The sequence below is a fragment of the Belonocnema kinseyi genome, chromosome 4, assembly GCF_010883055.1.
Source record: "Belonocnema kinseyi isolate 2016_QV_RU_SX_M_011 chromosome 4, B_treatae_v1, whole genome shotgun sequence".
NCBI lineage: Eukaryota > Metazoa > Arthropoda > Insecta > Hymenoptera > Cynipidae > Belonocnema > Belonocnema kinseyi.
In genome coordinates this window covers 81,528,296-81,554,718 of record NC_046660.1, presented here as the reverse complement: position 1 = coordinate 81,554,718, position 26,423 = coordinate 81,528,296, and the positions used below count along the sequence as shown (strand labels likewise).

At 26.5% G+C, this 26,423-nt stretch overlaps 1 protein-coding gene across 2 annotated transcripts; it reads left to right on the top strand.

The window, feature by feature from the left end:
* The first annotated feature begins 726 nt into the window (after nucleotides 1-726).
* Nucleotides 727-26,423, top strand: LOC117171579 (SH3 domain-containing kinase-binding protein 1-like). 2 transcript variants are annotated; one of them, XM_033359023.1, is made up of 9 exons: nucleotides 727-941; nucleotides 6,915-7,122; nucleotides 11,645-12,088; nucleotides 17,690-17,888; nucleotides 18,179-18,513; nucleotides 18,603-18,704; nucleotides 22,182-22,276; nucleotides 22,353-22,548; nucleotides 24,941-26,423. In XM_033359023.1, the coding sequence occupies exons 2-9, from the start codon at nucleotides 6,964-6,966 to the stop codon at nucleotides 25,043-25,045; spliced, it is 1,635 nt and encodes a 544-aa protein (XP_033214914.1). In that variant the 5' UTR covers nucleotides 727-941; nucleotides 6,915-6,963; the 3' UTR covers nucleotides 25,046-26,423. The 2 variants fall into 2 exon arrangements, with proteins under 2 accessions (XP_033214914.1, XP_033214913.1); XM_033359022.1 differs by having other exon boundaries at nucleotides 727-1,160.

Below are 26,423 nucleotides of genomic sequence, written 5' to 3'. Positions count from 1 at the left end.
AAATGTTAGGCATTTAAAGCGTTTCCAGTATAATTTAACTGCGTGAATCTTTCGAACGATTCTGAAATTTTGGTCTAATAAAATTATAGCACATTTGTTTATTATTTGATTTAGAAAAATTACGTTTGATACTTTTTTCAATCCCTCATAAAACTTCAAAGCTGGAATCCAGAAAAATTTGTGGTTTTACTTGCAGATAAGCGAGATGAGAGATAAGGCCTAAACATGCGAGATGGAGTCAAATATTTGCCCTGAAACTTACGTTTTCATGATATTAAAAATCCAGGCCCTATATCAAGCATAATAAAAGAGATTACCTCATTATAAAAAGGTTGTCAACAAAAGGTGCGTCAAATTCTTTTAAACAGGCGTGGAGAGCGAGAATATATTTTTAGCAGAGTGGAAAAAATATTAGTCATCACATCATCTCAGAACGAGTATGTAGTTTTCATATTTCCTTATGACTCATTTCAGATCTACGTAGTCACAAAGTAACGGAGAAATGCGACGTGCTCTTCCAGTTCCTCAGCACATTCTAAATTCTGCTGAGATTGTTTTTTATCGCATAAAAACACTTATAAAAACATTCTTGTGCTCTAAAGTGAAAGTTAGTGCAAAGCAATATAATAGTCCCAACTCTGATTTTAACTCCTACCCAACAATTTCCCTTAAAAATTTGTAATCCCTGATATAATCTGAATATTTATTATAACCTAATCAATACAGTATTTGATAACAAAGAAAATTATAGAACCCATGGTTTTGAACGTTTGAATTTCGCGCGTTACGTTCCTCCAATCAGAGGCAAGCTGAACCTTTTTCTTGTAGAAAATTCAAAATGGCGTCAGTGACACATTCGGGGCTGTCAAATTGGCTTGGGATACGCCTAAATTTCAATCTTTTGTACTAATTTCTACCGAAAATAGAGTATCATGAATACAGTGAGTGCAGAACATTTTTGTGTCAACTGATCTACGCACAGAAAATTAGTGGTCTATGCAGAAAGCTTTGCTTGACCTGTTTTTTCACGTATGCTCAGCGCAACTTAGGCTATCTTAACATAATGACACAACCTCTTCTGCTTGGTCGAAGCGAAATTAAACGTTAATTTGTGACGATAATCCGTGCATTTTTTCTGATAAACGTGCCTCCAAAACGAGGTAAAAATACAGAGATTAATTTGCATGCCTGCTTCATGAAATTACAATTTTCTTGTTGTAACACTTTCGTCCTTATCGCTCTTTCGTGACACTGCATGCTTGTCACTAATTATTTTTTGGAAAGTGCGATCAGTAATTTATTCACGTGCCTGATAATATTATGATTTCAATTCAGATTTTATACTTGTGATTAGTTGTCCATTTTTGTAATTAAAGTTGTAAGTCTGAAAGAATTTATGTTTGTTTTCGAGTGACATGTGTGAAAAATAGAAATCTGTGACTTTCATCGCTGAATGGATTTCGTGGGTGAACCACTTTTATTGTATCGGATTTTACTAAAACTGTTGAATTTTCATTCTGTTTTTTATTCGAATTGTACTTCCGTTCCGTAAGTGGGTCATGTGGAGAAAATTGTTATTGTGAAAAAAATAATGATCGTAGTTCATATCTTAGTAGTAATTTTCTGAGGATTCAATTTCTCACATAGAATGATTTTTAATATACTGAATTGCGTTTTTATTTCGAAGAAAATGAAATAATTTGAGCATATTATAAATTATAGTTATATTTTCCCTAAATTCTCTTTTATTTGAAGGTTTACATTTTATTCTTAATTAATATAAATACTGTCAAATTGTGCTTTTATTTTAAACAATATATCAATTTTCTGCTTATTTAATTTTCTATAAAAGTAGCATTACGTTGGCAAAATCGAAAAAATGAAATACTTGGGTGTTGCAAAAAATCATTCTCGAAATAAGATTGATGTATAAAATCTAGGGCTTTGCACTTTATAGAGAATAGAATGAATATCGCATTGTATGATTGAAGTGCGTTCCACTTTCGTTCAATCAATAACTCAAACAGAGAAATAAAAAACAAACCCAGTCCCATATAAATGTGATATGTTCTGCATATTACTCATTATGAAGTATTATTTAGAATTGTTTCCAGTCCAAAATTCAGTAAAATTGTTATTTAAGAACTATTTTTAATTAAGACAGACATTTTTGAAAATAACCATTTTTAAACAATCACTTGATTATGAATAGATTTGGTAATTTGTCTTATTTGCAACAATGTTATCTTCGGAAAAATGTAAATATTTTTCAGAACTAAAATGTCTGCCAATTTCGTTATAATTTTATCTCTTTTGATATTCGTTACGTCATGCCTTATCTAAATTAATAACTGCAGACATCTCAAGGACAATATTAGTCTTTTAACTTGATATAAGTTTACTGGTGCTTCTGTTTTAATGCTAAGCTGAAAATGGTATATGATTTTTTTAGAAATTTACGCGATATATTTTAAAGATTGCAATTTGCAATACACTAACAATTTCTTTAAATTTCAAGCTCTGAAAAATATTTAATTAAACAAACATTGACTTTAATGCTTATTTTGCATGCATGCGTTTAATTCTGGCATGATTTTTTAATCTACCGCTATCAAAATTTTAAATATAGTGTAGCGGTGGGGCTGAACAAGTTTAAAATAAAGTTCCAATTAAATAGGTTTTTTTTTTGTTTATGGTAATCAGGGTATCTACTTACCCCGACAACCTGAAATTGTCAGGGAATTTTCATATACTTGGAAAAAACTGGAAATGTCAACAAAAAAAAAATTTTTAAGTCAGGGAAATAATTTGGTTGAAAACTCGGCCTTTTTGGTAGAAAATTCAACACTTTGGTTGTCACATTCTCTTTGTTGATGGAAGTATCTTTCTTAATTGAAAAAATCATATGTTTCGTCGAGTCCAACTGTTTTTTATTCAAAATTAAGATCTTTTTTGGTATATCAACCATTGCATTTTTCGATGTAAATTATTATTTTTTGGACGAAAATTCAACTACTTGGTTGAAAATTTGACTCTTCGGTTGAAAATCTATTTTGTTGAAAAAAATTCTTGGTAAATAATTACTTTTTGCAACCGTAAATTTAACTTCCATTCTCTATTCAAAATTAATCTTTCTTTTTGTTTATTAAAAATGTAACTATATGTTTGAAAATTTCTCCTTTTTGGTAAAAAATTCAACAGTTTGGTTAAAACTTATTCTCTCTGTGCCAGAAGTATTTTTCTTCTAGCTTAAAAGATCGTATGTTTTGTTGAATCAAACTGTTTTTTATTTAAAATTAAGATCTTTTTTGGACGAAATTTCAAATTCTTGGTTGAAAGTTCGACTCTTTTGTTTACAAAAATTTTGTCATCATTTGAATTGAAAATTCATCTCTTTGGTTACAATTTTAACTATTTTGTTTTAAACTAATTTTTTAAATTAAAAATTAGATATTCTGTTAAACATTTATCGCATTACATAGTAGAAAATTCATCTCTTCGGTTGAAAATTAATTTTGTTGAACACAAATTCTTGGTAAATAATTAATTTTTGCAACCGAAAATTTAACTTCCATTCTTTATTGAAAATTGATCTTTTTTTTTTGTTTTGTTAAAAATGTAACTATTTGTATTTATATATTGTAAATTAATCTTTTTTGGATGAATTTTCAAATACTTGGTTGAAAGTTCGACTGTTTTGTTAAAAATAAATTTTCTGGGTTAAAGATTCATCATGTGAATTGAAAATTCATCTCTTCGGTTACAAATTTAAATATTTTGTTTTAAACATATGTTTTTAAATTAAAAATTAGACATTCTGTTAAAAATTTATCGCATTGCATAGTTGAAAATTCATCTCTTCGATTGAAAATATATTTTGTTGAAAAAAATGCTTGTTAAATAATTAATTTTTGCAACCGAAAATTTAACTTCTTTTTTTTTCATTCAAAAATGTAACTATTTGGTTGAAAATTTTTCCTGCTTGGAAGAAAATTCAACAGTTTGGTTGAGACTTATTCTATCTGTGCCGGAAGTATTTTTCTTAGTTGTAAGTGTCGTATGTTTGGTTGAATCCAACTATTTTTTATTAAAAATTAAGATCTTTTTGGCATATCATTCATGACATTTTTCGTTATAAATTCATTTTTTTTTTTAATGAAAATTCAACTATTTGGTTAAAAGTCTGATTCTTTCGTTAAAAAGAAATCTTCTTGGTTAAATATTTATAATTTTAATTAAAAATCCATCTCTTTGGTTACAAAATTAACTATTTTGTTTTAAACTAATTTTTTAAAATTAAAAATTAGACTTTCTGTCAATCATTTATCGCATTACATAGTTGAAAATTTATCTCTTCGGTTGAAAATTTATTTTGTTGAAGAAAAATTCTTGTGAAATAATTAATTTTTGCAACCGAAAATTTAACTTCCATTCTTTATTGAAAATTGATCTTTTTTTTTGTTTTGTTAAAAATGTAACTATTTGTATTTGTATATTGTAAATTAATCTTTTTTGGATGAATTTTCAACTACTTGGTTGAAAGTTCGATTGTTTTGTTAAAAATAAATTTTCTGGGTTAAAGATTCATCATGTGAATTGAAAATTCATCTCTTCGGTTACAAATTTAAATATTTTGTTTTAAACACATGTTTTTAAATTAAAAATTAGACATTCTGTTAAACATTTATCGCATTGCATAGTTGAAAATTCATCTCTTCGATTGAAAATATATTTTGTTGAAAAAAATGCTTGTTAAATAATTAATTTTTGCAACCAAAAATTTAACTGTTTGGTTGAAAATTCAACAGTTTGGTTGTCAATTATTCTCTCTGTTTGCCGGAAAAATCTTTATGAGTTGAAAAAATCGTATGTTTGGTTGAATCCAACTGTTTTTTATTCAAAATTAAGATCTTTTTTGTGTATCCTTTATGAAATTTTACGTTATAAATTAATCTTTTTGGATGAAAATTCAACTACTTAGTTAGAAGTTTGGCTCTTTTCTTAAAAATAAATTTTCTTTTAAATGAAAAATGGTAATTTTGTGTAGAAAATTAATCTTCTTGTTTGAAAATTCGATTTTTTTGTGACAAATTCAACTACTTGATTCACCTCTTTAGTTGCAAGTTTAACTATATTTTTGAAAATTTATGTTTCTTTGTATAAAAATTAGTTTTTGTACTAAAAATTTTAATGTTCCTGTTAAAGACTTATATTAATTGAAAATTCATTACTTCGTTTGAAGATTCAACTATATTTAAAAATTCATATTTTTTAGTTTACAATTCAACTTTTTCAGATTGAAAATCAACTATGTATTTGGTTGAAAAATCATGTAATTTTCTGAAAAATGGTCTTTTTTGTAGAAAATCAATATTCTTGTTTTAAAATTCAAATTTATATTTAAAAATTCAACTATTCGAGTTAAAGATTCAGAATTTTATTTGAAAATTCATGATTTTAATTGAAATTGAAACTATTTGTTTGAAAGTTGAACTCTTGTAAAAAATTAATCTTTTTGGTTGAAAAAATTAAACGTTTTGGTTTAAAGTTCTACTATTTCAGTTGAAGACATACCATTTTATTTGAAACTTTAACTATTTGGTTAAAAATTCGTTTTTTTTTTTTTTAAGTTTCATGCTTTGAAGTTTTAAACTGATAAGTCAACTATACCTATTGAAAATGTATTCATCACTTCTATTGACAATTGAACTATTTGTTATAAATTCCTTTTATAAATTCTTGTGGGAAATTATAACTACAATAAAATATAAAAATATAAAAAAGTACAACCTTCATCCGATTGATAGACCAAAGTTGTAATTTTTGTTGTAATTTGTTATATTTTTGTATAGGTCCTGTAAAAATGGTTTTAGTTTTTTGTACTAATTTGTGAAAATGATTCCCTCTGTTTTAAAATTACGTTTTATAGATAGTGGATATATACGTAACATTTGCATGCAAAAAATCTTGCATAACTGTAATTTCTGCTTTATCTAGAACTTATTATAACTAGTAATAATAGAAGTTCTTGACAAACGTGTAATATATTTTTTTTTTCATTCACACTCTTCTTAAATAAACTATACGAATTTACATTACTTTGTATAGTTTTTAAATATCTCAACTTTAGTGAAATCTTGTAGTTTGTTGGAAAAATTTATAATGTTTTAGAATAATTTACGTAAAATAAAATTTTTTTCTTATACGCCAAATGCCCAAATTAAACATTTTTAAACACTGTAGTTTTCTGTAGCGCCTTCTAGGTTTTTTACAATAAAGTGAACCAATTATTTATACAAATTTTCAAAATTTGCACTTTTTTGTTTTCTTTTTTACTTTTCGACAAGAAAATTCAAGAAAAAATTATCTATTTGTATTTAATTTCATTTTTGTTGTTAAATTTGGTACAAGTTAGAAAAAACACCCCTTCGAGTCAACTTTTTGCAAAAAGTGTCACACCAATTATATTCTAGATTTCGTCTTAAAATGTTAATGGTATGCCATGTTACCATAAACAATAAAAAATCCCATTTAATTGGAACGTTCATTTACACTTTGTTAAGCCTCACCGCGGTATATCTCATTCATAATTAGGATGACCACTAAATTTTTTTATTTCTTGTTTAAACGCTGAGAAATAAAACTAAGATATTTTAAATTGAAAATCTTTAAGAATAAAATTTAATAATTTCAAATTGAAAACTTATGAAAATAGGAATTTATAGATTTATTTTTTAAATTGGACCCTACTTTATTTGTATTATTATTCAAATGAGAAACCTGTTTTGTTTTTAATTTGAGAAAAAGCCTTCTCAATATAAAGAAGCTTTTTCTAATGTTTAAGTGGTCAGCCTGTTGACGTTTTGAAATATAAACCAGATATTAATTCCCAAATTATACACTTTACTTTTTAGGTACAAGGCAACTATTTAGCGAAGGCTGTAAACTTGATCTAGTGTGAAAATGGAAGCCGTCGTGGAATATAATTACGTGGCCAAAGAGCCCGACGAGTTGACCCTAAGAAAAGGGGACGTCATTAAAGACATCAAGATGATACTCGGAGGTTGGTGGGAAGGTACCTTGAGGGATAAACGCGGCATGTTTCCCGACAATTTTGTCAAGGTAGACCTTTGTGCTTGCAATCTCAAAAATAGTCCATCTTTCAATTCCACCGACCTCGAACGTGACTTTCATTCATTTTGCTCGATCACTGAAGGTTTAACCTGTTGCATGCCACTTATCTTATCTTAGTAATAAATACATATTCGAGGTCATATAGACTAACATTCACTTTTATTTTTCTGTTTCATTTCAAACATCGTACTAATATCGGTCATAGTCAAACACATTTTTTTAGTAGGTGATGAATATTTATTTTTATTTATTTACTAACTAGAATCTACTTAGGGGGGGGGAGGGGGGGTCGAGACTATTTGTTACAGCAAATTCGCAAAAATTGCCGCCTGAATAATATATTTATAGCAATAAACTTTATTATTTGGTTGAAAGTTTTAGAATTTCAGTGTGGTCACCGGACTCGGAAACCGGGAATTTTACGAATTTTCGGAAGAAAAATCTGCCCAAGTTCGATTTTAACAGTTTAAAAAAAAATTAAACTGCAGTTTTGAAGATTTAAACAATTAAAAATTAAAAGCATTTGAAGTTGACAATTTTTGATAAAAAACAGTTTTTGTTTTTTCAACTGTAAATATAAATAAATCAATAATTTTGAAAATGGCTCTGTACTCTCAGTATAAAAATTTGAACAATAATTGATCTGACCAAAAATTCTAGATCCGTTCAAATTTTGTGAATTTCCAGATTGTAACTGTTTCAATCCGAAAGTCCTGATTTTCAACTTGAAAATAAGTCCATAATAATATAGTCATAATTAAAGGTTTTTATTCAATTTAAAATATTATGAGTCTAAATTATTAAATTTTTATCCCATTTAATTTGAAATTTCTTAATGTAGAAAAAGAATAAGTATTCAATATTTAACATTATTGCACTATTCATTTAAGACGAATAAATTGAAACCAAATATTTAAAAGAAAACAATTTGAAACTCAATTGTTTTACATAGAAAGCTTTGAATCTTTATATTTTTGAAGTAATTAAAGAATGGAAATGATTTCAAGTAATTTAAATGAAGTGTTTTAATATATTTTTTTCAGAACTTCTGAATATATTAAAAAATTAATAGAATTTTTCCTACAATTTTTGAAAATCCAGCAAATTAAATAAAAGCCTTAAAATCTTCCATCTTCTTCTTTGATAATTTTTGAAATCTCTTAAAATCTTCTTAAACTTTCTGTTGCAATAATTTTTCAAAGTGAAAAATAATTTTCAATTTTCCTAAGAATCTTGAAAAAATTTTTTATCTTTTTTAGTCTTTCAAAATTATTTAAAAAATCTACATTTATTGTTTGAAATCTACAAAAATCTAAATTTTATTTTAAATTCGGCTGTAAGTATTTCAAACTATTTCAAGTTCTAAATTTAGTTCGAATCTTTTTAAAACTTCTAAATTTCTCTTAATATTACTCTAATATTTTTACAAATAATAAGTGTTTTATTGTTATTTATAAATTCAAATTTAATTTTTTTTAATTTGCAGGATTTTTTCAAAGTTATAGAAATAATTTAATTTATTTTGAAATATATTTAAAAGTTCTGACAAAAAATTCAAAAATCATTTTTAATTTTGGAAAAATTTAAAACCACTTCTAGATTTTTCAAGATTTTGAAATCAAATTTTTAAGCTTTTGAAGGATGCCTAGAATATTTAAATTAAAAATAATTTAACTTTTAATTTAAGAAATGTTAAGCTGAAAAAATTATTTTTCAATTTTTAATGTTTGTAGCTTAAAATTACTTAAAATAATATAATTTTGAAAATTTTTAAAGTTCATTGCTTGATTCTTTAATTTAGACCATTGAAATTGGTAACGTGGATTTATATTTTTGGAACTTAATCTGAATCTTTGAACTCTATAATTGATAAAAGTTCTAAATTTTGCATTTTATTTGCATTTCACTTAAAACTGTTCAATTTAAAAGTGTTAGTACCTTCCAGTTTATTCGTGTTAAGTTATTGAGCATTTGAATACATAATTTTTGAATTGAAAACTTTTCAACTTCAATTTCAAAAGTTTGAAATTCAAGGGTTCCACTTTGAATGCTTTAATTTGTTGTTTATTGTTTATTACTTTATATGGAAAAATGTTCAGAATATAGTTTGACTTTTTTAATTTCATTGGCCGTGAAAAATGTTTGCGAACCGGAAAAAATCGGGAAATGACCGTCAATTTTTTTCTTCGATAAAAACGGCCACCCTGAATTTTCTTAATCCAAGAGCAACAACATATGGGTGAGAATTCCACGTTGTTAGTACTGATTTAAAAATTCACGTTGTTGTATTTGGGTTAAAAAGACATACTTTTTGGTTGCAAATTCAACTGTTTTGTTAATAATCCGTATTTTTCGGTTAAAAGTTCAGATCTTTTCGTAGAACATTAACCTTTTGTTTAAAATTCATATATAGTTGCTAAAGAGTCAACTAAAATCTTTTTGGTTAAAATTATTTTTTCTGAAAATTTGCCATTTTCATTTAAAAGTTAATGTTTTTCAGTATAACTATTGCATTATTCTTGAAAAAAGTGAAACTGTTTTGTTGAAAATTAAACTATTCCCTAGAAAGTCTTGTTTTTGCTTAAAAATTCCTATTTTTGTGTTGAAAAGTCAATTGAAATCTTTTTCGATGAAAAATCAATTTCTTTTTTAATTTGTCTTTTTGATTTAAAAATTCATCTGTTTTAGTAGAATTTACATTTTTCTTGAACAAAAATGCAACTTTTTGATTGAAAATTCGACCTCTTTTTTGAAAATTTGTCTTTTTGATTTTAAAATTCACTTGCTTTAGGAGAAATGACATTTTTCTTGGATAATTTGCAACTACTTGGTTAAAAAATTAACTATTTTGTTGAAGACATACTTTTTGGTTCGAAAATTCTGCTGCTTTGTTGAATATTTATTTTTTGTTTAAATTCAATATTTTGGTGTTGAAAAGAGAACTGAAATCTATTCTGGATAAAAGTTCAACTTTAAAAAATGTCGTTTTTTATTAAAAATTCATCTGTTTTATTACAAATTTCATTTTTCATGGACAAAAATGCAACTATTTGGTAGAAAAGTCAACTATTTGGTTAAAATTTTATCCTTTTTGGTTGTAAAAAATTCTCTTTTTGGATTGAAAATTCAATTTTTTTCGCATAAACTTATTTCTTGTTTAAAGATACGGATTTTGATCGTGAAAAGTCAACTGAAATATTTGTTAACAGAAAATTCAAATATTTTTTGAAAATTTCTCTTTTTGATTTAAACATTCATCATTTTTTTTAATATTGATATTTTTAGTTTAAAATTCATCTCTTTGGGTAAAGTTGAACTATTTTGTTGCAAATTAATAGTTTTTAATTTAAAAATTCAAGTACCGAGGTAAACGTTTAGCTGTATTATTAAATATTTATTGTTTTAATTGAAGACTTATGTCTTTAGTTGAAAATGTAACTTTTTTGTCGAAAACCCATTTGTTATAAAATTAATTTCATAACTGGAAATGCAGCTTCCAGTTTTTAAAGATTTATCTCTTTAACTTGAAAAACCTCCTTTTTCAGTAAAAAAATACTTTTCTTGTTTTGAAATTTCATGTTTGTTGGGTAAAAATCCATCAGTTTCGTGGAAAATTAATTTTTTGCTGAAAAGTCATATTTTGGTTTGAAAATTGAATTTTTATAGAGAAAATTCATCTTTTTGGTTTTAAAATTCTTTTTTTTTTGTATAAATTTCATCTTTTCTGATTGAAATATTAACTATGACATTTCTTGGTTGGGAATTTATCTTTTTAGGTTCAAAATTCTACTAATATGTTTAAAATTTAATTGTCTAGTTGAAAATAATATGCTGGTATTTAAATATTAATGGCCAAGGAAAATGAAAAATTAATCAAGAATAAATCAGGGAATTTTAAAAATGAAATTCTCGGACACCCTGTCTAATTCTTCTAGCAATAACTAGTAACAAATTTTTGGAAACTAAAAATCACATACAATTAGGGGGGGGGCATATATTTTGTCACGGTTTGTTACCTGGGGGGGGGTCTCAGAGAGGGCCTATAATCCGTTGCGTAATTTAAGTACTGCCTCTCATTTAAGATAAACATATTATCGATCGTTTTTTCCTGAAATTGATGATCTGCGTTTGCAATGTGTTGCCTTTCCAAAAATATTTTGATCTTGCTTTTCTATAGCACTAATCCATAAAGTTTAAAATCCAGATTAAAGAGATATACAAACTCTTAATCTTTCAAAATTACATTTGATATAAATTGAAAGGCTTTAACCTCACATAAGTTGATATTCAAACTTTATAACCACCTTTCTAATATCAATGTGGAAGCTGTTTCTCTAAGAGTTTGAGGGATTCCATATATAAACGAAATCGACATTCAATTATTCATTAATTATTTTATCTTCGAATCAATATCTCAATGCGATTTATTCATCTGCAGAATAATTTGTCACGCTAAGACTGTTGTCCTTGAAATGTTGATTTGAATTTTCGAAATCTAAATAAATTTAAGGTTCGGACACCTCCAGCAGAAGAAGCAGGAATGGTCGCAGGAAGTCGGGCAAGTGCCGGAAGTGCAAGTGGAGAAGGAAGCACAAGTGGAGCAGCTGAAGAAGTTACTTTGCGTAATGGAGGATCGGGAAGGAGAACTTGTAGAGTCCTATTTAGTTACGAACCCTGTAATCCTGATGAATTGAAGCTCGTGCCGAATGATACTATAGAATTTCTAGGAGAAGTAGAAGAAGGCTGGTGGCGAGGGCGAAACAATCGACGAATTGGCGTTTTTCCCTCTAATTTTGTGGCTCCTCCCACGGCCGATGAAATGAGCAAAAGTAAGGAGAAGGACGATGAGGAATTGTGCAGGGTCTTGTTCCCGTATCAGGCCTCCAACGAGGACGAGTTGACTCTCATCGAAGGAGATATAATCAGACTTCTTTCTCGAGATGCACCTGATAAGGTATTTTCTATTTTCTACACATATTTCAGACTTCACACTCATTTTCCCACTTTCCCTTCTTCACAGATTTCCTCTTTCCCATCCTATTTTCAAGACCCCCTTTCCCCCCTTATCCCTTTATTTCTCATTGTTTTTCGCTTACATGCGAACTAAATAAGAAAATCCATCTATTTTTGATTGAAAATTAATTCTTTTTGGATAAACAGGGTGGCCGCTGGACCGCCAAATGACCGGGAATTTTCGGAAACTGGGAAATGACAGTGAATTTATTCCTTGATCGGGAATTTTGCGAATTTTCAGAAGAAAAGTTTGCCCAACTTTGATTTTAACAGTTTTGTTAATAATTGAAGTATAAAAAACTGGACAATAATTGATTTGTCAAAACCATTCTAAATCCGTTCAAAATTTGAGAATTTCCAGATTGTAACTGTTTTCTCTCCTTTCCCCCTAAAAAAGAAAAAAAGAAAATTATTCGTCTTTAATTTGGACAAAAATAAAAAGGAGGAAAGAAAAATGAGAAGGCAATCAACCAACTCATACAGCACACTAATCAAGATAAAAAAATTTATAATAAAAAAATAGAAATAAAATTTTCTTTCCTCCTTTTTATTTTTGTTCAAATTAAAAACGAATAATTTTCTTTTTTTCTTTTTTAGGGGGAAAGGAGAGGAGGAAAATTTCAACTTTTAACGTTACAATTTGAATCGTTCGGTTAAAAATTTTTTTAATTTGTAAGTGAAATTGTTAAATTTTGACGTATAAATAACAATTGGACACTTATTATTTGTAAACAAAATTTGAGTAATTTCAAGAGATATTTTATAGTTTTGAACAGATTCAAAATTAATTAAAAACTTGAAATGTCTTCAAGTAATTGAAAAGAAGTGTGTTAACATTTTTGTTTAGAGTTTCTAAATACAGTTTAAAATTAATAGAATTTTTCCTAAAACTTTTGGAAAATCCTGCAGATTAAATAAAAAACCTTAAAATCTTCCAGTTTCTGTTTTAATCATTTTGGAAATCTCTTAAGATCTTTTTAAATTTTCTGTTATAATAATTAAAAAAAATGAAAAATCATTTTTAATTTCCCTAGGAATCTTAAATGATTTGAAATCATTTCAAGTTCTAAATTTAATTTTGATATTTTCAAAACTAAATATTTCTTAAGATTAGTCTAATTTTTTCTACGAATAATAAGTATTCCTATTGTTATTTATAAATTCAAATTTTAAGCATTTCTGTTTAATTTGCAGGATTTTCTAAAAGTTTTAGGCAAAATTCAATTAATTTAAAAATATATGTAGACGTTTCGACAAAATTTCAGCAATGATTTTAAATTTGGAAAAATATAAAACCACTTCTAGAATATATAATTTCTCAATGTTTTGAAATCTATTTTTTAAGTTTTTGAAGGATTCTTAAACTATTTAAAATGAAAATAATTTAATTTCTAATTAAAAATTTTTTTAATTAAATAAAAAATATTTGTAATTTTTTAATTTGTCTAGCTTAAAATTAGAGTCTGATTTTTTAACTTTCATTGACCGTGAAAAATGTTTGTGAACCGGGAAAAAACCATGAAATGACCGGGAATTTTTTCTTCGGTTAAAACGGCCACCCTGATAAAAAGAAGACTACTGCCCTTAAATTTGATGTTTAGAATTTATTTCTTCTGGTTGAAAATGCAACTATTTTGTTTAAAAGACGCCTTTTTTAAAATCAAAAATTCAACTGTTTTGGATACAAAAATCAGGGTGGCCGCTGGACCGGGAAACCAGGAAAACCGGGAAATGACAGTGAATTTATGTTTTGACCGGGAATTTTACAAATCTTTAGAAGAAAAATCTGTCCAAGTTCGGTTACAAAAGTTTTTAAAAGTAGTTAGCTTAATTATATTTTTTAATTATGATATCATTCAGTTTACAATATCTAATTCGGAAATCTTTTACTTAAAAAATTTTCCATTTTATTTTTTTATTTTTAAGCTTACATTTTTAATTTAAAGAATTTAAACATGCAGTCTTGAAGACTTAAACAAGTAAAAAATAAAAGCGTTTGAAGTTGAGAATTTTGCACGAGAACCATTTTTATTGTATCAAATGTAAATAAAATATTTTCAAAATGGATCTGTACTTTAAGTATTAAAAATTGAACAATAATTAATTTGACAAAAAGATTCTGAATCTATTAAAAATTGAACTCTTTCAATTCGAAAGTCTTAGTTATTAAAAAAATGTAAACGTCAGGTTGAAACTTAAAAATAACTTCATAATTATTTAAATATATATATTGTTTCAGTCTAAAATATTTCATTTTTAACACAATCAATTTTTAATTTTTTAATTAAGACAAACGGTAACTATTTAATATTTAGCAATATTTGACTGTGTATTTAAAACGATGAATTAAAACCAAATATTTAAAAGTATACAAATTGAAACTGAATTATTTTACATGGAAAACCTCGAATCGTTAAAATTTCGAAGAACTTTTAAACTCTGAATGTTACAATTTTAATTGTGATTTTCAAAAAAAATTTTATTTGTAAGTGAAATTGTTAATTTTTGATATACAAATAACATTTGAACACTTATTATTTGTAGAAATAATTGGAGTAATTTTAAGAAATATTTAGAGGTTTTAAAAGATTCAAGATTAATTTAAAACATTAAAAATTATATTAAATAATTTAACGAAATATTTGTATCGACAAAATTCGGCTATTTGTACTGAAATTTTGGTGCAAATGGCAACAGTCTAATTCAAAAGAAAACATAAATTTTTAAAAATTAAAAAAAAATTAGGAACTTTTTAAGCATGATTTTCTAAAAATCGTAGGAAAAATTCGATTCATTTTAACAGATATTTAAAAGTTCGGAAAAATTTGAAAAATAATTTTAAATTTGAAAAATGTAAAACAATTTTTAGATTTTTAATGATTTTGAAATACAATTTTGAAACTTTTTAAGGGTGTTTAAACTATTTCAAATGAAAATAATTTAAGAAGTGTTCAGTTTACAAAAAAATTAATTTTTTAATTTTTAATGTTTCTAGTTTAAAATTGTTTAAAATAATGTAATTTTGAAAATTTTAGAGTTCATTGATTGATTCTTTAATTCATAGAGCATTGGAAATCATAATGTAGTTACATATTTTTAGAATTGAATCTGAATCTTTGAACTGTACATAATTTATAAAATTACTTCCATTTTATATATTTTTATTGAACATTAAAATACAACATTTTTGAATAAAGAAAATTTTAAGTTTAATTTTAAGAGTTTAAAACTCAAAAGTTCAATTTTGAGTGCTTTAATTTGTAGTTTATTTTTTATTGCTTCAAATGGAAAAATGTTTAGCTTTAAAATTCGAATTTTTTAAGTTTTATTGACTGAAAAATGTTTGCGAACCGGTAAATGACCGGGAATTTTTATCGTCGATTAAAACGACGACCCTGAAATTTGGCCCTTTAGATTAAAAATTAATCTTGATTGAAAATGAACTGTTTTTTGCTGTAGATTCAATTTTTCTAATTGAAAATTCAAACTGTCTTCTAAAAAATTCGTCTTTCTGGTTTATAAATTCAACTATTTTTAGTTGAAGTTTAATCTTTTTTGTTTGAAAATTCGACCTGGGATAAGGCCTGGGCCTAAAGTGTTGGGAATTTATGCGATCATTTGGTGAAATTTCATCTATTTTGTTGAAAATTAATTATTTTGTTGAAAATTCATCTTTTCGAGATTCAAAGTCAACGGTTTTCTAAAATATTCGTCTTTTTGGTATGAAAACTCAACTCCTTTGAAAATTTATCTTATGTTGTAAAAAATACAGTTTTTCTGTTGAAAATTCATCGTTTTTGGTTGAATTTGATAGTTTTAATTGAAATCTTTTATTGATGAAATAACAACTTAAATTTTTCTTGTAGAATTCAGCTTTTTTTGGTTAAAGATTTCACTGCTTGGTTGAAAGTTAAACTACTTTTTTCAAATTTAATTTTTTTTCGGTTGATGTTTCATCTTTCTGGATGCAAATTGAACTATTTTATTGAAAAATCGTTTGTCTTAGCTCAATCAAATTGATCATTCATCTTTTTTGGATGAAAATTTGACTGTTTCAGAAAAAAAGACTTTGTTTTGTTTGAGGATTCAATTGTTTGGTTGAAAATTCGCCTTTTTGTTTTAATTGAACGGTTTTTTCTTCAAAATTAAAATCGATAAAAATTCTACCTCTTGGTTGTTGAAAAGGCATCCGTTTTGGTGGAAAATGTAACTGATTTGTTGAAAATTCGTCTTTTATTAATGAAAATTCAAATATTTTGTAGAAAATGTTTTTTTTTTACGGTTGAATTCGAATGTTTTAGGTTTCAAATTGAAATCTTTTTTGGTTGAAATATCAGCTACTGTTATATTTTTCATTAAGAATTCATTCATTAGTCTTCTTTGGTTAAAAATTCATTTGTTTCGGTTAAGGATTCAATTATGTTGTGGGAAATCTGTAGTTTTTGGTTGAATTAAAGTTTTTTTGATTCAAGTGTTTTATTATTTTGTTAGGAATTTAATTATTTTGTTTAAAATTCAAGAATTTTGTTAAAAATTCATCTTTTTGGATTGAAAATTTAAATATTTTGGTAGAATATTTAACTTTTTTTGGTTGATTTCAACTGTTTTAGATTTAAAATTAGAATATGTTTTGGTTGAAATAACAGCTATTATATTTTTTATTGAGAATCCATTCATTAGTCGTCTTTGGTTAAAAATTGATTTGTTTCGGTTGAGGATTCAATCATTTTGTTAAAAATTTGTAGTTTTTGGTTGAATTAAACTGTTTTTGACTAAAGTGTTTTATTATTTTGTTAGAAATTTAATTATTTTGTTAAAAATTACCCTTTTTGGAGTGAAAATTCAAATATTTTTGTAGAATATTTTTCTTTTTTGGTTGATTTCAACTGTTTAAGATTTAAAATTAAAATACTTTTTATCAAGTATTAAATAAGGATAATAATAATATTAATGATTGTGATATTTGTTGTTAAGAACTCCTTTTTTTGTAAAAGAGTCATCTGTCTTGGTGGAAAATGAACTTTTTAATTGAAAATTCAGCCTTTTTTTTGTAAATGCAGTATAATTCAAATTGAAATATTAGGAGTAAAAGGCATTTTATATTGAATGCAATATGGTAGCTATATTAATTTTATTTTAAAGAATTTATTCCCCTATTTTTGTTAAAATTCATTCCTATTTCCACTTTTTTGAGATAATTTTTTGCTGTGTTATGATGATTCTTTTAAAATGAAATTTAACCGAAATTGAGTAAAGTCATTCCAGATTGGAAAATTTTGTCAATTTTGAAATATTATAAATTGAATATTTACTGTTGAAAGTGCTTAAAATAAAATTGGTTCAAATTGGAAAGCTACCGAAATTAAATATCTCTAGATTGAGTGATTATAAACTTTTGGCTTTAAATTAGAAACATTTTGAATTTACAGCCTTCAAATTTGGATCGTTTTAGAATAAGACTTTCAAAATTGGATGATTTAAAAATAAAGCCTTAATAGTAGTGAATTTTGAATTTTTTTCTGAGTGTTGTTATTATTTCTAGGGCTGGTGGCAAGGTCAACTCAGAGGGCAGATAGGACTATTTCCCGATAATTTTGTTGAAGTTATCAATTCAAAGAGCGACCAGCAAGAGCAGGATCAATGGCAAGAGACAAATCAGGTCACGTCGAAGATTAAGCACACCACAAAGCGAACTGAAAAAGCACACGTTAGAAAAAGTCTTGACACCAGAACTAGGACAGGTAAGATTAAACTAAAATATTTTCATTACGGAAATGAATTCCAATTTTTTAAATTTGCTGTCCAGAAAATATATTCTCCACCAAGTCTATTATTACCCTGGATCCTTATCTGATGAAATTGAAGATAAGCTTATCGGTCGCGAAATTATAAAAACAACAATCTTTGGTTCTTTTTCTCATTGTGTAACAACTTCATATATATTTTTCTCCCTCTTGCTGGATTTTTGCTTAATTAGATGCATTGTATGTCAATCTGACATTATGAATTTATTATTGTTTATGTAATTCAGATACAGCTAGCAAGAAAACACCATCGCCATCGGCAGTGACGCCAATCCTGGGAGGCGGAAGCGGTGATAAGAAGTCGGGCAATCATTCCATTTTGTCGAGTCTGAAGCGACTTGTGGGTGACAGTGGCAGTAACAACGGCAACGGAAGCGTAAACATGGGTTTGGAAGAGGAGCTTGATGGCGTCGAACGAGGTGAAGGTTTGCCACTTTCACATCTTACGGCTTCCAGGGCAAAAGCACCTCGTAGACGACCACCTACGACTCAGCATTTACGTCACACAGCTGCCTCGTCAATTACGAGTGTTGTTTCATCAAACACAGCCAATCTCTTAACGGTATTTAAAATCTAATTTTAAACCTTCTAATTTCGAAAATGCTATATTTTTTTATATTATTATTAATTAAGATGTTTCTAACTTTCCAGGACGAAGGTATGACGAATGGAAATGGTGACAATACTGCGGAACTGCATCGAGACGATGATGGTGATGGCCCAGTGGGAAAAGCTCGAAGAAAAGCTCCTTGGGTAATTATCCAGGGTGTCCAGCGACCTTGAAAACTGGGAATTATCCTTGAATATTTTTTCAAGCCTTGAAAACCTGGAAATCTCCTTGAATTTGAATTTTTGTTTTGTTTTTAAAATAATTTTCGCCGAATTCAGCACTCGTTTTTTAGGTATACAACTGATTTCAAAAGGTTACAAATTAACTCTAAAGATATCAAAATATTTCAAACATTTATATTATTTAAAAGAATTTTGAAAATTTCAAAACGAGTTCACGGATTTCAAATACTTAAAAAAGATTCAAGGATTTAAAAGATTTGACTAAACTTATTTCAGATGGATTGAAATATTTAATGAGTTCAAATTTTTTTAGACTATTTCAAAAGATTACAAAGATTTCGAACTTTTCAAAAATATTTCAAAACGTTTTATAACTATTTCAAAGATTTTACAATAATTTTAAAAGATTTTAAAAAATTTCAAATATTTTAGTGATGTCAAATGAATACACAAGATTTCAAAAATATTTAAGCGATTTTATAAATATTTCAAAAAGGGCACAGTACACCAAATTTCAAAACATTTTAATGCTTTTAAATGATTTCAAATTTGTTTAGAATATTTTACAAGATTTTACATAGGTTTCGAATGTTTCACAAAGATTTTCAAACTTTCGAAAGATTTAAAGGATTTTAAATATTTAAAAATGGGCATTGTAAACAAGATTTTAGAACGATTGTTTTGCAACGATTTAAAATTTTTTAGAAGATTTTAAAAGATTTCACGAGGATTTCAAATAATTTAATGATTTCAAACGAATAAAAAAGATTTCGAATATTTCAAAAATATTTGAAAACATTTTACAGAGATTTCAAAGATTTTAAAGAATTTACCAAAATTTAAAAAGATTTCGAAAAATTTCAAATATTTTAAAGATATCAAATTAATACAAAATATTTCACACATATTTCAAGGATTTCATAATAATTTTATTAACATTTCAAATTCAAAGATTTCAAAAGGATACAGTACACCTTTAAAGATTTAAAAACATTTTATTGATTTTAAATGATTTCAAATTTGTTTCGTAAAAATATCATAAAGATTACAAATTCAAGGGTTTCAAAAAGGGCTCAGTATACCAGATTTCAAAGAGTTAAAAACATTTTAAAGATTTTAAACGATTTCAAAATTTTTTAGAAGATTTCAAATACTTTAATGATTTCAAATAAATAAAAAAGATTTCAAACATTTTAAAAATATATGAAAACATTTTACAAGATTTCAAGGATTTTAAAATGTTTCAAAAAATTTCAAAGATTTCAGAAAAATGTTATTAAGATTTCAAATTTAAAGATTTCAAAAGGATACAGTACACCAAATTTTAAAGATTTCAAAACATTTTAATGATTTTAAATTATTTCAAATTTGCTTAGAATATTTCAAAAGAAATATTGTAGTAAACAAGATTTCAGAATGATTGTTTTGCAACGATTTAAAATTTGTTAGAAGGTTTCAAACGATTTCGCAAACATTTCAAATATTTCAATGACTTCAAATGATTTCACAAATATTTCGTAAAAACATCATAAAGATTACAAATTCAAGGATTTCAAAAAGGGTGAACTATACCAGATTTAAAAGAGATAAAAATATTTTTAATATTTTAAACGATTTAAAATTTTTTTAGAAGATTTCAAAATTTTTACAAAGGTTTTAAATATTTTGAGATTTCCAATAATTCAATGGTATCTAACGAATACGAAAGATTTCACAAGTATTTCAAAGAATAAATAAGTATTTTATAAAAAATTTTTAATTTCAAAGATTTCAAAAAGGGTGCAATACGCCAAAATATAAAACATTTCCAGGATTTTAAGCGAGTTCACATTTTTTAAGAAGATTTCAAAATATTTCACAAAAGTTTGAAACATTTATGTGATTTCACATAAATACAAAAGATATAGGAAACATTTCAAAAGTATTTTGAACAATTTATAAGGATTTCAAAAGATTTCAAGAATTAAACAAATATCAAAAAAAAAATCAAGGATTTTACAGACTTTACAAAGATTTAAATATATTCCCAAACGTTTTACAAAGACGATTTATGTTAACAAAAAATTTAAAATTTATTTATGATTCTTTTTTATTCCGTTTTTAAAAGATTATATTTTAAAAATGTTACAAGATGAAGATTCTGGTCTTTAAATATATTGGACTTTATACTGGACTTTAAATATTAGTGGCCAGAAAAAAAATTAAGGAGTTTTGAAAATAAAGTTTTGCGGCCTCCCTAATATAATAATTTTGTTAGTATTTCCTTTTCTTTGTATTTTTATTTCTTCTATTCTACAGTTACCTCCCGCTGGTAATTCTATTTTTAGTTTAAAATTTTATCGTTTCAATTTTGATTAATTGTTGAAATCGTCTTTTCTTCTATTCCACTGCTTCTTTGTTTAAAACTGAAATCTGTTTTGGTTGAAAATTGAACTATTTGGTCACTTTCCCGTTTTTTGTTAAAAATTCGTCTGTTTGTTAAAAAACTAATATTATTTTTTTGGAAATCTAATATATTTGTTTGAAATTTCCTCTGTTTTAATTAAAAATGCAGCTGATAGATGAAAATTAACTTTTTTTTGATAATTTATATTTTTGCATTAATGATTCAACGTTTTTAAAGAAAATTCGCCATTTGGCTTGATAGTTCAACAATTTGGATGAATTTTTTTCTGTTTTGACTGGAAAGTCTTTATTTGTTGAAAAATCGTCTTTTTGTTTGAAAAATTCATTATTTCAGTTGAGAATTGATCTATTTGGTTGAGAATTTGCCTATATTGACGAAAGTTCTTTCTTGTTTTTTACTAAAAAATGTAACTTTCATTTTTGGTTGAAAATTCGTCTTTTTTGCTGGAAAATTAATCTTTTTGGTTGCAAATTTGTCTTTTTGGTTTTAAAATTCATCTTTTTTTGAAGAAATGGAATATTGATTTGTTAAAATATCAGCTATTACATTTTTGTTTAAGAATTCGTCTTTGTAAGTTTAAAATTCAATTATTTGTTAACAAATTTAACTATTTCTTTTAAAATTTAATTATTTTGATGAAAAATCAACTGTCTTCTGAAAAAACTCTTCATTTTGGCTTAAATATTTAACTATTCGATTGAAAATGCAACAGTTTTTTTGTTGAAGTTTGATCTTTTTTGCGTGAATATTTGACCATTTGGTTGAAAATTTATCTTTGCAGGTTAAAAATTCAACAATTTTGTTGAAAATTAAACTATTTTTTTGTTGTTGAAAAGTCATGTTTTTCTGTCAAAAATGTCAGGGAAAATGAAAAATTAGTGAGCAAAAAATCAGGAAAAAGTTAGGGAATTTTGAAAATTAAGTTTTTCGGCCACTCTGGAGATTTTAATAGATAAAATAAAATTCACGCAGATTTCAAATGATTTAAAAATATTTTCTAAGTTTTCTTAAATACTTTTAATTAAATACAGTTGGATGAATTGCATTTGAACCAGCTTGAAAGAAGAAAACATGGAGTGGACAGAGTGGATAAAATTGAAGTGAAGAAGGAGCGAATCTATTCGAGGTTGGTACCACTTTTTTGTCAAAAGAACTTAAATTGTAACCAATTTTATAATGTAATGAATTCATTTTCTTAAAAGGCTCTCGACGTCCACGAATGTTGCCGAAGTTGGAATTAAACCAGAATCTGAAAGTGAAGAATCGAAACCGAAAGAAAGCGAAAGAACGATATCAACTGATGCGTCGAATCACGTTCCACATGCCTCTTCTTCTACGCCTACACATCTACATCCAGCTTTTGTTCCTTATCATCTTTACAGCCAACTTTTAGACAGGGTAAGTCTGATTCTCAAGTTTCCATTCATAATTCTTAAGCATCAAGTGCTAGAACCTCGAAATTTTTGGTTCCACCTAGAACGGGTCCAACAGACCCGAGCCTACTTTAAAGTGAAATATCTCCGATTTAAAGACTCTTAACTTCAATTTTTTTTTAATTGTAGCACAGAGTTTCAGAAAAATGAATATTGTAAAAATATATATGGAAATTTATTTTTTGTAATAAATATTTTGCAAAAAATGAGACAATTTTTTCGAAAAACACTCTGCTGAAAAAAACGTCTGGGTCCCTGGGACCGGTTCTAGCACTTGAGGGTTAAAGATTTATGAGGCTTGAATTTCCCAGAAGCCTCCAGGGGCCGTTCATTTTTCTTATTTTTTAATAACATTCATATCAGCGTGTTACCTTTTTGCTTAATAAATAACTTTTTCTCAAATTTTAAACAACGTTAAAATTTTTTAATTTTCGAAAAACGAATTAAGTTTTGTAAGAAATAATTAAATTTTCAACTAAATAATACATATTTTATCCAAAAAATAATTGAAATTGCTTGAACACTTTTTCAATTTATGTATTAATTTTAATTAAGATGAATTCTAAGTCAAAAATATAAAAGTAGACTTTTCAACCAAAAAGAATAAATTTTCATGCCGAAAAGACGAGTTTTCTTTAAGACCGTTATATTTTTGACTAGAAAATTTAAATTTTCAACAGAAACGTTAATTTGCAACCAAACAGTTGAATTTTCAATTAAATTGATAATATTAATTTTATTGATATTTATAATATTTAATATTAAATTTAAACAACTTTTTTAAAGTAAATAATCAATTGACCGGCAAGCGTGGAGCTTATAAACAATGTTTTTAATATGTTAAATGTTGAACTCTTTTTTTGAAAAATAATTTTTTTCAATTCATTATTTTAATTAAAAATTCATCTCTGTTAGAGAATGTAAATATTTCGTTGAAAACTCTTCCTTTTGACATTTTTTAAAACTTAACCTGTAATTATTGCAGTTGTGGTTTAAAAATGATATTTTTAATTGAAAATCAATCTTTTCTAGCTGAAAATTCAACTGCTTGGTTAAAAATTAAAATATTTTGTTGATAATTAGTCTTTGTGGATTAAAAATTGATCTTCTTGGTGGAAAATTCTTCTATTTTTTATTAAAAATGCAATTGTTTGATTGTAAATTAATGTTTTTGGGTTAAAGATTCCAACTATTTGGTAGAAAATCCGTCTTTTTTGGTTGAATTCATCTGGCTTTTAACCTAAATTTATATTTTCTTTGGCTTGAAAATGTAACAATTTGGTAGAAAATTAAATTATTTGGTTGCAAGTTTTTTTGTTTGTTTAAAATTCATATTTTTGTTCAGAAATTCCACCATTTGATTAAAAATTAACTATTTGTATGGAAATTTAACTATTTAGTAGAAAATTAATCTTCTTTGTGGAATTTTCATCTTTTTTATTGAACATTTAACTCTTTGGTTAAAAATTCGTTTGTTTTTTTGTTAAATATAATTTTTGTTATCTGAAAGTATAACTACTTTTCAAATACAGTACTATTTTGGTTATAAAATTAATCTTGTATTCTTTTTAATTCATTTTTTGATGGAAGATTCAACTATTTGATTAAAAACTTGTCTTTTTTGGTGTGTGTGTGTGTGCGCGCGCGCGCGTGTGTGTGTGTGTGTGTGAGATTGAAAATTCGTCTTTTTGGTTCAAGATTCAACTATTTAGTTATATAAATTCATCTTTTTTGTTGAATTCAATCAGTTGACATTTTCATTTCAAATTAAAAATTCGTTTTTAACTGAAAATTTTACGATTTCACTTTTAGTTCAAAAAATATTTTTTCAGTTGAAAATTCTATATTTTGGCTTAAAACTTATTTTTCTTGATTCAAAATTTAACTGTCCTAAAAAATTCTTTTTTTTTGGCTTGTAAATTGAATTTTTTGCTTAAAAGTGTATTTAATTCCTGGATAATTCATCTCTTTTACTTGAAAGATTAACTGCTTGGTTGTTAATTCAACTATTTGCTTAAAAATTGATTTTTTTCGGCTTGAAAATACATTTTTTGGTTGTGTTGAAAACTCATAGCTTCGAATAAAAAATCATTTTTGTTTGAAAATTCAAAATATTTCAACATGAAATCTTAGTAATTTAAAGTGTATTTACATTCATTTTTTGTATTTATCCCCTTCTTTTTGTGAAAAAACAACCCTTTTCTCCGTTTTTGAGAAAATTTTGGGCTACGTTACTTTTATGTAGGTGGTTGGGAGGGGGGGGGGGGGGGGGCAAAAATGTGCAACGTATTTTATGGGTGGTCCCTCCAAAACTGGTTATAAAGCCGGATTTAATTTTTTATCCATTTTTTCCAAAGGTCGGAGTTTTAGAAGAAAAGCAAATAGTGCTTCAGCGAACGGTGAATCAACTTTCCGAGCAATTGATTTCCTTGCTGGAGAAGAAATCTACGAGTGAGGAATAATTTGAGCCAACGTAACTATTCTCCAAGCATTCCCTCCTCTTTTTTTTCTAATGACAAATTTTTGTCGCTGTAAGTAAGGATGATGAACTTGATAATTTTGTGATTGTTATGTATTTATTAGTTCCGAAGGCAGCGTCACCTGTCTTGTTTTATTGTTCGCGCTTGAGCAAATAAATGTGAGAGCGTGGCTGAAAACGCAACATTCCAAGTGACATTCTATAGTATAACTACGAGCATTTAGAGAATATTTAGTTGGCCCTTTGTCGCGTCAGAACTGCAAATTCGCAAGAAATGATTGACGCCTTCGTTCCTACAATGGGCGAAATTAAATTTTCCTTTAAATTACGAGTAATTTAAATTAAATTTAAATTAAAATTAAAATTAGGCAAAGCGGATACTAAGAATGTCCGGAAAATTCGGTTAGTGATTTATAATATTAACGATTTGTAAGTTAAATTAGAAAGTTCTTGACTTTAAGAAGCGGTTTCAAAAACTTAGTATACTTTAAGTTTATCGACTCGCTGTGCCAATACATTTCTCAGTTTTTTATGCCCGATTTTGATAGCAAATCTGATTTGATTGATTAAACAAAAGTGATACAGAATTTTTCTTATTTTTTGGCGGAAGAACATAATTATTTTCTAGTCGCTTTCTCATTTGTTTTAAACAGAGCTTTCAAGCTCTTCAGAATTTATATACATACTATATTCGTTTTCTCGAGGCATGTTTGCTTATTTTTAAATAAGGAATGAGTACTGAAGGAATCGACTTTTGGCGATTTTAGCAACCAGTGATTAGAATAAGAAAATGTGATTCTGTAAAATTGAGCAAGAGTGAACATGTACAGACAGGAAAAACCGATTTTAGAAATTTTATGAATGTAAATTCCGGAGATCGACGCATTTTACTCGAAGTAGTGCAATTTTATTGGAAGAATTATTCTTCGCATAACGATTTATTTGAAAGTCTTGTTTTTTCAACTCTGTTAAAATGAGCACAATTAATTTCGGTTGAAATCTGTTCTAATTTGTAAATACCTGAAAATCACCGAGCCGTAGACCCAAATCATAAACTAAGAAATATGCCTGCTTTGCTGTGGTTAATGGTGCTATCGAAAAAAAAAATAAACTTAGATGATTGTAATTTAAAAAAAAAGATACACACATAATCAAAAAAGCAGTGTGTAAAGAGCTTTTTATATACGCAGAAGCAGGTATTTTGCTATTCAATCAGTTCTCTCTCAACAGACCAATCTTCTATGTTATCTTCCACCTGGAACGAATCATTTTGTACTTTTATAATACTTGGATAGATAGTTTAATTATAATCGAACCACAATTTATTACAGGCAATTTTTTTGTATTCGAGTGATGAAAAA